The following is a 13,790-nucleotide window of genomic DNA, read 5'->3' as shown; positions in this document are numbered from 1 at the left end:
AAAAATTGGATTACCCTTATGTAAGAGGGCTAATAGAATTTACTATTTTTGAAACGCCAGACTTGTCTTTTTAATGGAGACAGAGTGCAAAAATCATATTCATCTCAATTTCAAACTTTAATCTGTTATATTGAGTCTCATGATTGTCTTGGCAGCATTTGTTCTTCCCTCTGAAAGTTGTACTGAAACTTATTTTATGGTGCAGAATACTGCGACCTTACGGTTAGTTTTGGCTCAGACTAACTTTGTAACACTTCAAAGTCCCGAATAAGTAGAACTTTTCTAACCCTCCACCATGTCGTCAAAATGTGTCCATTGTTAGAAGAAATGCTTCCTTTGTCTACTCCTGTGCTGGTATCCCCCTTCTTGACTCATACTGCATCCCTGTGTGTTAATCCTGTAATCTGAGAGCCCTGCCAGCTCCCTCAGCCATGTGACATTAATGCTCCAGAGGCTATGCCACAGCCACATTTCAACAAACAATCGTGTAATTCAAATGCACAGTAGCACCTTGCTGTCGGAGGCAAACTGCGCCACTGTTGATCGGACAATCCTGCCAACTCGGCTATCACAGAGATGTGATTGATTTTAATCTGATAACCTTCCGGCGTCTGAACCATGTGATGGTTCAGAGTATCCAGGTCTGCCTTTGTTCACACATTGTGTTCTCTGCGCACCATTAACTAATTGGCGGAATACATAATTGCATGTGAACCAGGTGTGCTGAACAAATGGGCAACATGTGGCATTAAAAACACCATATTTTTTATTTATCGTAGGGACATCAGTTTGCTTTTCATGTATAAAATGCACAGAGCACTTTGAGGGTTTGAAATGTACATTTGGGAGTTAAGGGCAGCTATATTCAATGTCTATTGTTGTTTTTCTGCTTTGGTGATATGTTCATAAAATGTATATGACTCATCAGAGCTCAGGTTAATAACCGAGGCTCCAAATACCTTCCTGGTTTGTCTTGTAACACAGCTTCAACTGTAAAATTATATTGGTTTAATTTTTCTGCATATGGACAATCTGTGATTATAGAAAGGATATTTTCAATGGGTTATGGCATGATCCGATCTTTATCCCTTCCAACAACAAGTTGCAGTTTTCATTCAGACCCTCTAAATTATAATCTGAGGTTGGGTGTGGGAAGCTTATCCCTACAGAGATTCAGCAAACAGAATTTTTGTAAAGTTTTTGTAGGGTTTCTGCTTGTCTATCCTTATTTTTGCCAATTCTAAGGTCTTAAATCAGAATTTATTGGGCAAGATTGCGTGCAAAAACTAGGAATTTGACTTTGGTTTCAAGAACTCACAGTATAGAAAGTATAAATATGGAAACTTTAAAGGGATTAAAATAAAAGCAACAATGAAAATATATTTATCCCACCCTTCCTGCCATAAACGGTCATTAATTATTTATATTATGAGTAAAAGTGATCTCATACATAATGTGGGTGTGGGTGTAACGGCTGTGTGACTTTAAAACAAAGACAAAATGATTGGAGAGTTGACATTTTAAACTGTCTTTAGTGTCAGATAGTAGCAATTAATGCTGTTGGTGTTATTAGCATTATAAATATCCAAGTCTCCTTTTGTTTTCCTTTGAGAATGTGTATCCTTACTTTAACTCTGAGATTTCCAAAGGCTAGCGAACATAATCAAGTCTAGCATGTTCCATAAGAGCATATCCATTAATCTCCACTTTATCTGCCAAAAATCTTGCTCTCTCTCGTTTTTTCACAGCTTGAACAATTTTTTTCTTAAATTGCTTCTTTTATATCTGCACTTTCACTGACTTGCAGAGTTCTTAAGCAATTTCATCAAATCTGGAATTTAATTTCAGCATTTTTCAAACTCAGGTTAAGTATTAAAGAAAATAAGTTTTCTTCTTATTGCCAAAAGGTTGTGTTCTTTATCTCCTTAAAATGCTTTTCCTCTGTGTAAATATTTACCATAAATTCATGGTAAAGTACGGTGTTTTATTTTTTTAAATGAGCATGAAGGGATGTGAACTCTGGAAAGTTGAATCTGGAAAAGTCTGGATTTTTGCACTAAATCTAGGTTTGGACCCTGGATTTCAATTTGCTGATCAACACCCAAGTATGGTGCATTCACTGGCCACAAACAGATTTATTTTGTTTTATTACTGCATCTCCAGTAACTTGTACTATCTCTATTTAATACATCTGAAGGATTCCTGTTTCACTCGAGAACATTTTACAGAGGTAAATTGTTTCAAAACATTGTAAGAACATAACAGATATTTTGTTGCGCTTTAAAAAAATAAAATAAAATAAAAAACATATAAAGCAATGCTATTGTGTAATACATTTATTGATTATCGATAATTCTGCTGCTTCTTTTCTCTGTCTGAAGCCACAGTGAACTGTTTATCTGTAACAATTTACAGCCAACATAAATTTGAGATATAATCTGAGCAGATTTAAGTTGTTGTATGTTTAAGAAAATTAAAATTAATCAGTCAAAAACTGCTGAGAGATGGCAGCTGGGTTCAAAAGGAGGTATTTCACACATCTGTTTCCAATACACAGCTGTCCACTGTGTTCTCTTTCCAAGGTTGAATTCCTGCGTCAAGTCGACCACATGCGCACAAAGAACCATCAGCCCCAAAATGACCTTCTACTATTTTTAAATTAAACATAAATCAACCTAATTATGTTTTGTTTCTGGCACTGACGCAGCTAAATAGTCCCTTTGTATTATATATACAACCGTTTTATGAAGATATTTGTGGCGCATGCTATTTTGCCTTTTATGTCACTGACACGTGTAGCATTAAATAAATCCAGCCCTTGTTATTTTTATAACAGGAAGGCACATCCCCTTAAGATCAACATTTGTCTTCAGTTATTAACAGGAGATTCAGTCTATAAACAAAAAAGGTCTGAATGAAATCGGGGGGGGGAAACAGGCAAAATCTGGAGGGAGGCAGCTCTATGAAAAGTGTCAAGCCATCTTTGATTTTTTTGCCCCTTATTCTTCTCGTCACATGTCTGGTAACGTGAGTGTCTGTGTTTGGTTTACAATGTTCTTCTCAACTTCTGCCTTTCCTCCAGCCGACCTGACAGCTTTGAGAGTTTTAATAGGGGGCTCTTGTGCAGGCACCATGCACGGCTTCTCGCACAATTCACAAACACTGGTGTTCTTTTTACAGTCTGGACCTCAGCCAGGTCATCCGCCAAACCACATGGTCAAGAAAACAATAAAACCATCCAAAGACAGAAATCTCCCTCAAACAAACAGAGAAGTTGTCTGAACATGGGCAGGCGGGGTCTTGTTAAATGTGCCACGAATTAAGGAGCACAAGAATTGTTCTGTAAGCAGGGGCCGACTAACATTCACGATACTCCTCGTGCGGCCCGGTCCAAGAGTTGATTTATGGTGGAATAAACAGCATTCTTCTTGATTATGGAAAATGCAGCTGTTGCGTGGCATCACCGTCAACTTTCAGACTTTTTGCATTTCAAACATGCCTATCGACGTGGATCATTTCTGGAATACGCTGTTCGTCCTGCCAACTTGTAATGCTTGGACAGCTAGTGGTCGTTTCAGAAAGCTTTGCTGAAAACCCATGAGCCAAAATGCTAAGATGAACTGTGATCCCACCCAGTTGGAGCAGGTGGCAGTCGAAGGTTGGTTGTGTGGATGTTGTTCAGGGTCACAGGGCTCACCTGGTTTGTAGAAGAACGTCTTCCAGCTTCAACAAACATGTTTTTTTGTTGGAAACCTTGATCAACTGTCAGGCAACCTCTGGCGTTAACGTCCAGAGCACTTTGGTCTCCCAGGTTAAACAGTGACGGCACACAAACACAGCCTCTGCGGCTACAACGGTCTCTGTGTGTTTAAACCTACCTTGTACCAGTTCCTGTGGCTTAATATGGCTGACAACTTTACACAAAGCTTACAGCAGGCTTTAGCTAATGGAAAAGATGGGTTGTGTTTTGGACTAATATGGTCAAAGAGAGCTTTGAATATCTCCTTGCCTTCATGCCAGAATAGATGGTGAGTGTGAAGCCAAGCAGCTGCTGTTGAGACCTCCGGTAGTCCATTCTGAAACATCGAGGATGTGTCAAAATAAATACACACTAGTCAGAGTGTAAGAAAGAGGGAGCTGCTGTGTACTTCAGCCCACATGTGGTCATCTGGTTGCAGGCAGAGTATGAGTAGTGTGTATATTAGAAAAGTCTTTACAAACCTGAGATTATTTTTGGAGTTCGTAGGCCTCCAGAGAGCAGTGGTTAAATGTACCCATGTGCAAAGTTGCTAATAAAACGTCCTGTTACATTTAATCTTTAATTTTAACCAATTACAACGTAGCAAAAGCAGGACTTTGTGTCCTAAGCCATAATTATTCCCAGTGCTGCTAAAATAATATAACAGATTATTACTGTTACTGTAATTTGTTATTTTTATGAGTCTTGCTTTTATTTACAGAAAGCAAGGCTTGATGCAGTTTCCAGTTAAGACGAAAAAGAAAAACAATGTGGGAAATCTTTTTTGTTTATTCAGCCTTGAACATGAAATATTCAAATGGGTTGTAACATTTAATAAAGTCTGGATGTACATAACTGCCTGGATATTTGGTTTGATTTGGTCAATGACTGAAATCATTATACACCAAAGAAACTACTAGAAATAGTCAACGTACCATGATGTGGTTGCATGCTGCTGCTGTAAAGACTCCACGATGTCTGGGTCAACAAGGCTGGGTTAATTTTGGTGAATAAGACTGTAATGTAATGTTTAGTCAGAAAGCTAGACTAAAACTAAACAAGAAGTCATTTAGAATGACGACGACTATGGAAACTTGACCAAAAGGGAGATTAAATCCAATCATAGTTTTAATCCTTTGTGAATTTTGATCATGTAATCTAACCAGTATGGAGTTACAGAATTTAGGTGTTAACCTGTCCGCGTTTCTGCTGATTTATCTATATGTTCATCTGCAACATCATTTGATGAAATTGCCTCCCTCTTAAGTTATTGACAGTCAATTTACGATTTATTTATACAACATAGCAGTTAGAGGAAACAAATGTTTCAAGCAACTGAAAGTTTTTTTTCCCTCAAATCCATATTTAGCCATTATAGCTGATTGTTTTGAGTCATTTCATTTTTAAGGAAACTTAGTGACATTTTGCAGTTTATAGCAGAGCTGTTAGCTTACCCAGACACACTAGACATGGCAGAACGCTGAGAGCCCATTAGAAAATATGGGCTACTCTTTTTTTTCATTAGTAATGGGGATAAAGCTACCGATACATGAAAACAGGAGTTTCTATATTACTGGTTTGATACAATTTTTGCAGGGCTTACTGTACGTCTCGATGCTTCCAGACATCGAGACGTACAGTAAAGCGTTATACATGTAACCAACGTAACCTCAGTTTTTGTGGCTCAGCTGACCAAGCATTGCTTTTTAAGTGGGATTCTAGGAGCTAAAACAGAGTCTTGCAGACAGGAAGACTAGAGTGTCTGGGTAATGCAGAACACAAGGCAATGAGGAAATAGCAGGGTTCTTATGCAGGCTTGAAAAGCTTGGAAATGTCTGGAATTTGCCTTTAGCGTTTTCTATGTGTGAAAAATCTATGGATGCATGGAAAAAGTCCAATTTTTCAAAACTTTTTTTTTTCTTTCCCACATTTCCTAAACACAGAAATCTAGTAATGTGTAAGAGGTGGTGTAAGAAGTGTGGCGGTTTTACAATAATCTATAAACATTCATGAATTAAAGATTGTCTCATTATTTGTGGTAAGTAGTGATGATGAGAAAACGGCCCACTCGCAGATTAAGGTGAAGTTTTGGAATATTGCAATAAAGTTTTTGAATCTTTAAAACTTTTGAAGATATTTTTATTCGTATAGACTCGATGTAAATTATCTTAGTGATTTAAAAAAAACAAAAACTTCTTGGATATTTAATGTCTATTTCTGATTATTTTAGCAATACTACTTGGATTTACAACATTTACAATTTACAGATTAGACCAAGTGATTCATCCTTAATGAAAATGAATTTCCCCTCGGACAGCTAACTACAGCTCTATGCTCCTACCTCAGCTCTTTGAGTACGCTGTCCCGCAGTTTCCTGATTACAGTAGAGGACATGACTCGAGCAGACTAAATTTAGAAATGAGTCCCACAGTTTATGATCCATACAGTCTGGATGTAGAGCCTGACGTGTAGTAAATCTTTGTAAAAGGTGAATGTGGTTGTGCTCAGCAGAAATCTGGTCACCAAGAAAAGGCAACCAGAAATTCCTGTAGGTCGGAGTCGGCTCTCCCTCCGCGGTTTATGACGCCTCGCTTCACAGCGAGGAGAGAAGCTGCCATGATATGCTGACATCCTAGCTGTGTTTCCAGACAGTGGAGATGTGTCATGAATTTAAAAGCAACCAGCAGGTCAGAGATCCTGTTTGTGCGTTTCGTCGTTTGTTTTCACCGTTTTTAGTAGGGTGCTCATCTGAGGTTTGAGAGGAATGACAAATGAACAGCGTCGTTCAAAAGCTAACTTGTCGTCATGGAATGAGAGGAGATGTTGAGGAATCATCATTAATCTTTAAAGTTTCATGCATATTGTTTTTGTTTTTTCCCCAAGACGTTTTAATGTATAAAACGTAACTCTGAAAGCACCTTTTAAGAAAACAAAGTCAAGATTTATCGTCTAAGTATGTTTCAGAGGCAGTTTGAGTTGGCACCAATTCATTCATTTCTTACCCACACATTAGCATTTTCTCATATCTCCATGTAAAATATATTACCATAAACCACTGTGTGCCAGTGCTTTATTTGTGTTAGTATTTTCTCCATAATTTAAGAAAATACTTATCTATTATCAATTTAATGGCTGATTATTTTCTAAAAAGTATGCATTTCAACCAATTTTCATTTATTTTGCTTCCGATTCCATTGTGACCCTGCTGATTTCAATCCAATATGGGAGGTTCTGAAGGAACCAATACAGAACTGATACAGATTGATATGTCACATTAAGTCACATAATCATGTCTCCTTACAGTAGAAGACTAAGAACACATGATGGAAATGGGGTTGAAGTCGTTTGTACAAATTTCCCCCTTCGAAAACCTCAAGTACCAAATTAACTAAACTACAAAGGTTCAAAGTGGAGAAGGGACACAAAGTCCAAACCGCTCAAAACACATGATAATGATTAGCATTTGGCAGTCTATGTAAATGTTCCAGAGCTTGTTTTATTTATTTATTTTTTAATAGTAAAACTTTGTGGAATCTGCTCAGCCCTGTTCCGTAATGCTGTTCATTTATGACAGCTGATGTTTGTATTTTTACCCTCCATAAACATGCAGGCGGACGGTGCCACTGTTCAGCAAGAACAGCAGACTTTTTAAATATGCAGCTGTTAGAGTTCATGTTTTGGTCTGTAAAAACATTGACTCTACTTCTGAAAAACAATATCCTTTACCTCTCAGCAAGACGCCTCCTCGTCAGAAATGAACGCCGAAGGCAACAATGAAGAAAGTGGCAAGGGAGCCTTAAATGCACTAATCCAGGCAAATTATGGTCACCTCCTCAAAAATCCCTCATAACTAGGCTTTATTGTATAAACAGCATAGCTGCCCTTTGTCATGTTTTATTGATTTAAGCTACACCATTAAGCAAAACCACAGGCAAAGATTCAGGCTTTACATTTGTGAACTTCATCTCTCTTAAAGACTTTGTTTTCTCAGTCATAATGAGGAGTTTTTGATTCAGTTGTTGGGGATTTTCTGTTGAGAACTAAAGATTATAGCCTTTGAACGGAGTGTTGATCAAATAGTACATCTTAAGCCCATTTAATTATTGGATATCTTCTGTGACCATGATCCTTCAGCATTCTCACATTTAACTAAACAAATCTGTCACTTTCCCTCCTTTCAAAATTGTTTTTATTCATTTCAGGCAAGTTTTGCTCTTTGCTCTGATACCTTCTTCTAGCATTTCTCTCCATCATTGATGATTTTACACATTTTCTGTCAGTTTTGGCAAAGGCCTTCATTTAAACAATACAGGTCGAAACCTTACTATGTCCTCTCTTTGCGTCCACAGCGTGCTCTGATGGAGGCCAGACTGTAAGGTGGAGGAGGCCGTAAAGAGGTCCAGACGGAACCTCCTATCCTCCCTACCTGATCAACGCTACGCGGCTGATAGCCATGGCTCCCCGGAAGCGCGGGGGCGGCGGCAGCCGGGGCGGCCTCTCCTTTGTCTTCTGCTGTTTTAGCAGCAATGATCACCCAGAGATCACCTACAAGCTGCGGGAGGACTTTGCCCTGCAGAGCATGGAGCCGTCTCTGCCGATGCCCGGATATGACGAGCTAGATAACATGTTCTCGGAGCTGGTGGTAAGCTATTGCTTTTTTGCTGTCCCTTATTTAGTGTTCTCTGCAAAGCTAAATTCATTCATCTATCTATGTCAAAGAAGACATACTTTGGTTCAAGCAGTACAGAAAAGTTTGGATATAATCACAAAAGGATCCAGTATGTATGATTAAAATGTTGTATTGAAACAAGTCACTTCAAAAAATTTATTTACAGCAAAATTTTAACATTTAAATTTCAGCTTTCGATTTCAAAATATTCTCTTGCCTTTTTAGAAATTTGTAATTGAAGTATCATGTTCTCATATTTTACAGTAACAATATCTTGTGAGTAACCAGGCCAGCATGCTTTCCTTTCTTTCTTATTGTCACTTCTAATTTGTCCAGTCACCCTCTCTCTCTCCTGGCCCTGATTCCCCTCTCACGGCAGCCACAGTAGTTTCTTTGCACATCAATAGGTCTCATTCAGGGGCTCTTTATGTCTCACCCCGCTACATCTGCTAATTGCTTGTTTTTGTCTGCCGTTCTATATGAAGACATAATTGAGTAAGTTTAGTGTGAAGACAAGGAGGCTTTCTGTTGCTCTGTTTACCAAAAGACAAACAGCCACATGCTTTTATTTTTTTCCCCCCTCAGCCACTCACTGGCCTTTTTGTTTACATCCTAAATCTGTCCACTAAGAAGGGAAAAAATATGAACAGTGGGAGAAAAGTTGCTGATATGTTTTTCATTACAATCAGTTAAATTTGAGCATGATGAGCAAATGACAAGCTTGTCTTCCCATGATAGATAATGTCAGAGGTCAGAACTTAAATTAAAAAATAAGTCTTAGAATCATGTAAAAATGGACACATCTTTACTCCTAATAAAGTGTATTAAAGTTAAGTAATGTTTTATCACAGAGCATAATCTAACACTAAATATTTCACACATTCATTTGATTGATACTTGAACGAAATAAAATCCCAGTGAGTATGATGGCTTATTTAGGGGATAATTTATGTTTATAGATGTTTTTATGGCCAGAGGGAGCTTTGTAGCGCCTCTCAGTAATGGGGGATGCAAATTGTCCGTTGTGTTTTGGGTGACTTTCTTGACCACTGGCGCATTGTGCAGCTCAGACACTGAGCTTTGAACTGAACCAATAGTAGAAACAGAATCGTTATCCTATTAAAACACCCCATTGTGACTTTAACAGGACAATAATCCAGAACATACGGTCTAATCAACACAGATGCTAAATTAGCCTTCTTCCATGGGCTTGTTAGTCGCCCAGTTTTAATCCTACAACAATCTGGACAAGGGAGATGATGGAAAGAGGAATGATCAAAGATCCCTAAAGCCTTTTATCTTACAACAGAAGTGTTGTCCTGTGTGGAAAGGTATTAACAGGAAGGGTATTAATAGAGGCACCAATGGTTGACCAAAAGGGAGAATATTTCTTGGTTATTTCTTAATATCAGATCCCCCACCCCCACAGAACAAATCTACCCAAATTAAATGTTTTTTTCTAAAATTTCCAGTGTCAGATTATACTACCGGAATAAAACACATTTATTTTTAAGCTTCTGTTACAATTAATGGCAGCAAATGAGTCTTTATCTGTATGTATCCAACCTGAAAATACTAGAGTTTATTAAATCCTTTGCCCTGTAAGCCTAGCACTCAGAGTATGCAAGCCCCTGACTTATAGGATCAATCAACACTGATTGATTACAGTTAAGCTGATTAATTGATTGGCAGGTCTTGAACACTTTCACAAAATCCAAACTGTATGCTGGTTGGAACAGATGAACTCATTTATCTCTTTGTTCTTTAACTATCTACCAAAACCACATCCAAACTTATTTTTTATGCTCCTTTACATCTTCCCTCTTGTGCTAAATTGCATAAGAGCTTTCTCATGCCTTTTATCACTTTCTTCACATGAAGTTAATTAGACGCAGTTATCTCCAGCTGAAAGTTCACATGTTAAACCTCACATATTTTGCTGATACGTCCCCCTTTCCCCAAATTGGCTCTGGTGTTCAGTCCGAAGCCTTCCCGTCAGCACCCTTTTTTATTTGTGCCTCTGCGAACGTCACACATTGTGACACATGTTGTCTCCAGATGTTTGTTACCACATGGCAAACACGCGAACCGCGCCTTATCTTTTTACGCCGTTACTCGCATGTCTGAAGCCTGGAAGGGATCCGATTTACTTCACAACCGCACTGGATTTACAGTGACAGACACAAGCCAACCCAAAACTGATCCGCAGCTAAAAATGAGATCTGTTTGAGCCTTTCTTGGCGAGCATTTTTGTTTTGCAGGAAAACAGAATTGATTTATGTGGATGTTTCTAAATTTGCAAACGCAGTGCAGCACGGTAATCAATAGCAGATCATTAGCATCTCCGTCCTGCTGTTAAGGAGGAATTTTGAAGGCGTTTTTCTCCTTTTGCAGGATGAGCTGGACCTTACAGAGAAACACAGGGAAGCCATGTTTGCCTTGCCTGCAGAGAAGAAATGGCAAATCTACTGCAGCAAGAAGAAGGTAAAAGATCAGACAGTTTTTGCAGGGCTTCTACATGGTCTACGAATTCTCCATACCTTTACTCATTAGCCCATCTAATTTTATCCTTCCATTTGTGTCATTTCTTTGTGTTGTTTATTACCCGAGTCCCTCCTTCCCTGTACATTTCATCCCATCATTTTGCATCATTTCTTCCTTCCTTGTATGTCATCTAGTGTGGCTTTCTTGCTTCCTCCCTGATATCATTCCTTTTTCCACTGTCTTTTCCCATCGTTTTATTTCTTCTTGTGTTCCTTTGTCATGATTTTTCTTGTTTCCTTCCTTCCTTACAAATGTACTTGCATAAACACGTCCATCCTCTCTTCCAAACTTCTTTCATCCCTTATTTGAGTCCTAACTCCTTTTCTGCTTTCCTTCATTCCCAACAGTCTGTGTTTCTTGAATTTTAAGCTTTACATAAACATATCATCCAGATGTTCACAGTAAAATATTCTGTATTTTAAAATGAACATAAAGGACTGAGAACACTGGGAAGTTGATTCTGTGAAAGCATGAACGTTGTACATGAATCATGCATAGAAACTATGTTTTCACAGCATTATTTTCTGTTTGAATACTTTCATTTTGACTCACTATATCTCCTAAACTATCTCTAAAGGCGTCCTAAGTCTGACCTTTATCTCCTGGATGTTTTATTTATAGTACATGAATGTTTGCACTTCCTGTAAAAACTCTTTAGCTACATATTTCTGTGCTCCTAGCATGCTGTCTGTCAAAACCAAATGATTAATAACGTTCCTCTTGAATGTGAAATTATTCGCCAAAAGATTGAAAATGATTTATTTTATTTTTTTTAGCTTTTATGGAACTGTCCCGCAAGAAGGCAACTTTTATCTGTGTCAAACCTTTGACTTGTCACTTTTTTCTACCCAGCTGTTTTTTTTTTATCATCTGTAAAAATCATAAATAACTGTATTTAAGCTGTCCAAGCATGTGCTTTCAGACTTCAAGGAATATTCTTCCCAGGAGGAAGATGACTAGCTCAACATCACTCTTGCGACTGTTTATGATCAAGCTCGTACAAAAATTGGGAACCTTAATAAAGCCTTTCTGTATTCCATTACAACGATGGCAAACCACATTCTTTCTGTGTCTCAACATCTTTTTTCTTAGTAAAGACAACAGAGTTCAGATTGTCACACAGCATGGAAAATAAATGTAACTTTATTTTTAGTTTTTTTGTAAAACTATGAAATCTGATTAAAGAAGCCTCAAACTGTTAAACGGTTGAAATCTGGTGGGGGAAAACTGAGAAAATGTTTTGCTTTTTTTAAACCACATTAGCTTGCATTCATCGATGAAAAATGTGATGAGACAATGTGGTGAAGCCAAATCCAATTAGATCGTAGTACTAATTGTTAATTTATGTTCTCTCATTGCGTCATGGAGCTGATAGTTTAAAAGACACCTACCCAGTAAACGTAACAAACTGAATTATTCGAGTCTCCAAGCAACATCCATTAAAGTTTATTATCATCACATGATAATTATTTCTTATCATGATATTTGCCGTAATTCTGCAAATCGTTTTCATTTTTTTGTGCTTGAATTCAGGGCAAAGCTTTGTAAATTGTAGATGAAGTTGAATATTATTCTGAACTATTACCAGTTAAACATTCAGTGTATTTATAAGCATTAATGAGTTTATTCCCATTTGAAAGCTAAATATCTAAATAAATCTACTCCTAGATTATCACCCTTAGCGTAAAGTTGTTGCTAATAATCTTATTCCCTCAGGGTTAGATCACTGTGTCTTTGCTCAAAACTTCATTATAAATGATAACAGCCAGACACACGATAAAGTCACTTAATTTGTCTATTTTTGGTTCTTTTTTTGTTGCTTGATAATTTACTTGAATAGTAACAGAGGCTGTTGTTGTTTTAGGCACTAACTGGACTCAAAAGCTAAAAGCCTTCAATGTTCTGGTGTTATCTTTGCAGCGATGACACCTGTCCCCTCAGAGTTTCCACATAGCCATAACATTCCCGACTGCTCTGGAACCGCGTCGCGTTTCATTAAGCTCTTTGTTCCTGATAAAAGGCGCTTCAGCTGTTCGTCTTTCCCCTACACATGAATTTTTACCCTCAGCATGCAGGAAAACACAGATGCCTGTTCTCATGTCACTCTGTGGAAGTGACGCTCCCGCTGAATGTGCCCTCGCATTTATGCAACATGAGGTATGAGCGTGTAGGATATCCTGTCCCGACTAGTTGGCCGTCTGGGCATGCAGATGTACTAATCTTTTCCTACATCTGCAGAGGAGAGATGATTAATCTGAAGGATGGACATTTAGTGCATCAGTGTGTACATTAAAAGTCTTCAGTCACAGAACCAAGATAGAAGTTCTGTGTATTTTTTTGTCTTTAAATATATATAAAATTTTGGGACCATGTCCAGTGGGTTTAATTATTCTTGAAACGGATACGTCTCCCAGCCATAAAACTTTAAGTGATTCTTTTGGCGGGTCGTGTGTTTTCATGTTGATAGATAATTGCTATGGTTACTTCCTGAAGTCAAAAGAACAGCCTTAAAACGCTACGTCATTATAAGCCTCTATATTTGCTTCTGTTTATTTTACTATTTGACTGAACATTCTTTTACTACAGATGTTAAGTAAATTTGTCCCAAAACTACATTTATTCCTCAGTTATGACAGGGCAAGTTGTAAACACTTCATGGTAGAAATGAAGTATTTTGATCTTCTCTTGATCCTTAAGTAAAAGACAAAAAAAAATTTCAAGAGGTATGGTGAATTTTTTTGCATTATGCTCACAAACTTCAGTGTATTTTATTGGGATTACATGGGCATGACGCTGCCACCACCATGTTTCACATGACATGTTCAGGGATATATATAT

General features: G+C 37.8%; 1 protein-coding gene across 3 annotated transcripts in view; it reads left to right on the top strand.

The window, feature by feature from the left end:
- daam1b (dishevelled associated activator of morphogenesis 1b) overlaps positions 1-13,790 on the top strand; it is a 49,629-nt gene that overhangs the window by 19,116 nt on the left and 16,723 nt on the right. For all 3 annotated transcript variants that reach the window (XM_008397855.2, XM_008397856.1, XM_008397854.1), the window contains exons 2-3: positions 8,089-8,381; positions 10,803-10,892. In XM_008397855.2, coding sequence (XP_008396077.1) covers positions 8,193-8,381; positions 10,803-10,892 — 279 coding nt within the window. In that variant the 5' untranslated portion in view covers positions 8,089-8,192. The remainder of the gene's footprint in view (positions 1-8,088; positions 8,382-10,802; positions 10,893-13,790) is intronic.

The sequence above is a fragment of the Poecilia reticulata genome, linkage group LG21 (assembly GCF_000633615.1).
Source record: "Poecilia reticulata strain Guanapo linkage group LG21, Guppy_female_1.0+MT, whole genome shotgun sequence".
Lineage (NCBI taxonomy): Eukaryota > Metazoa > Chordata > Actinopteri > Cyprinodontiformes > Poeciliidae > Poecilia > Poecilia reticulata.
This window is presented reverse-complemented; position numbering and strand designations above follow the sequence as displayed.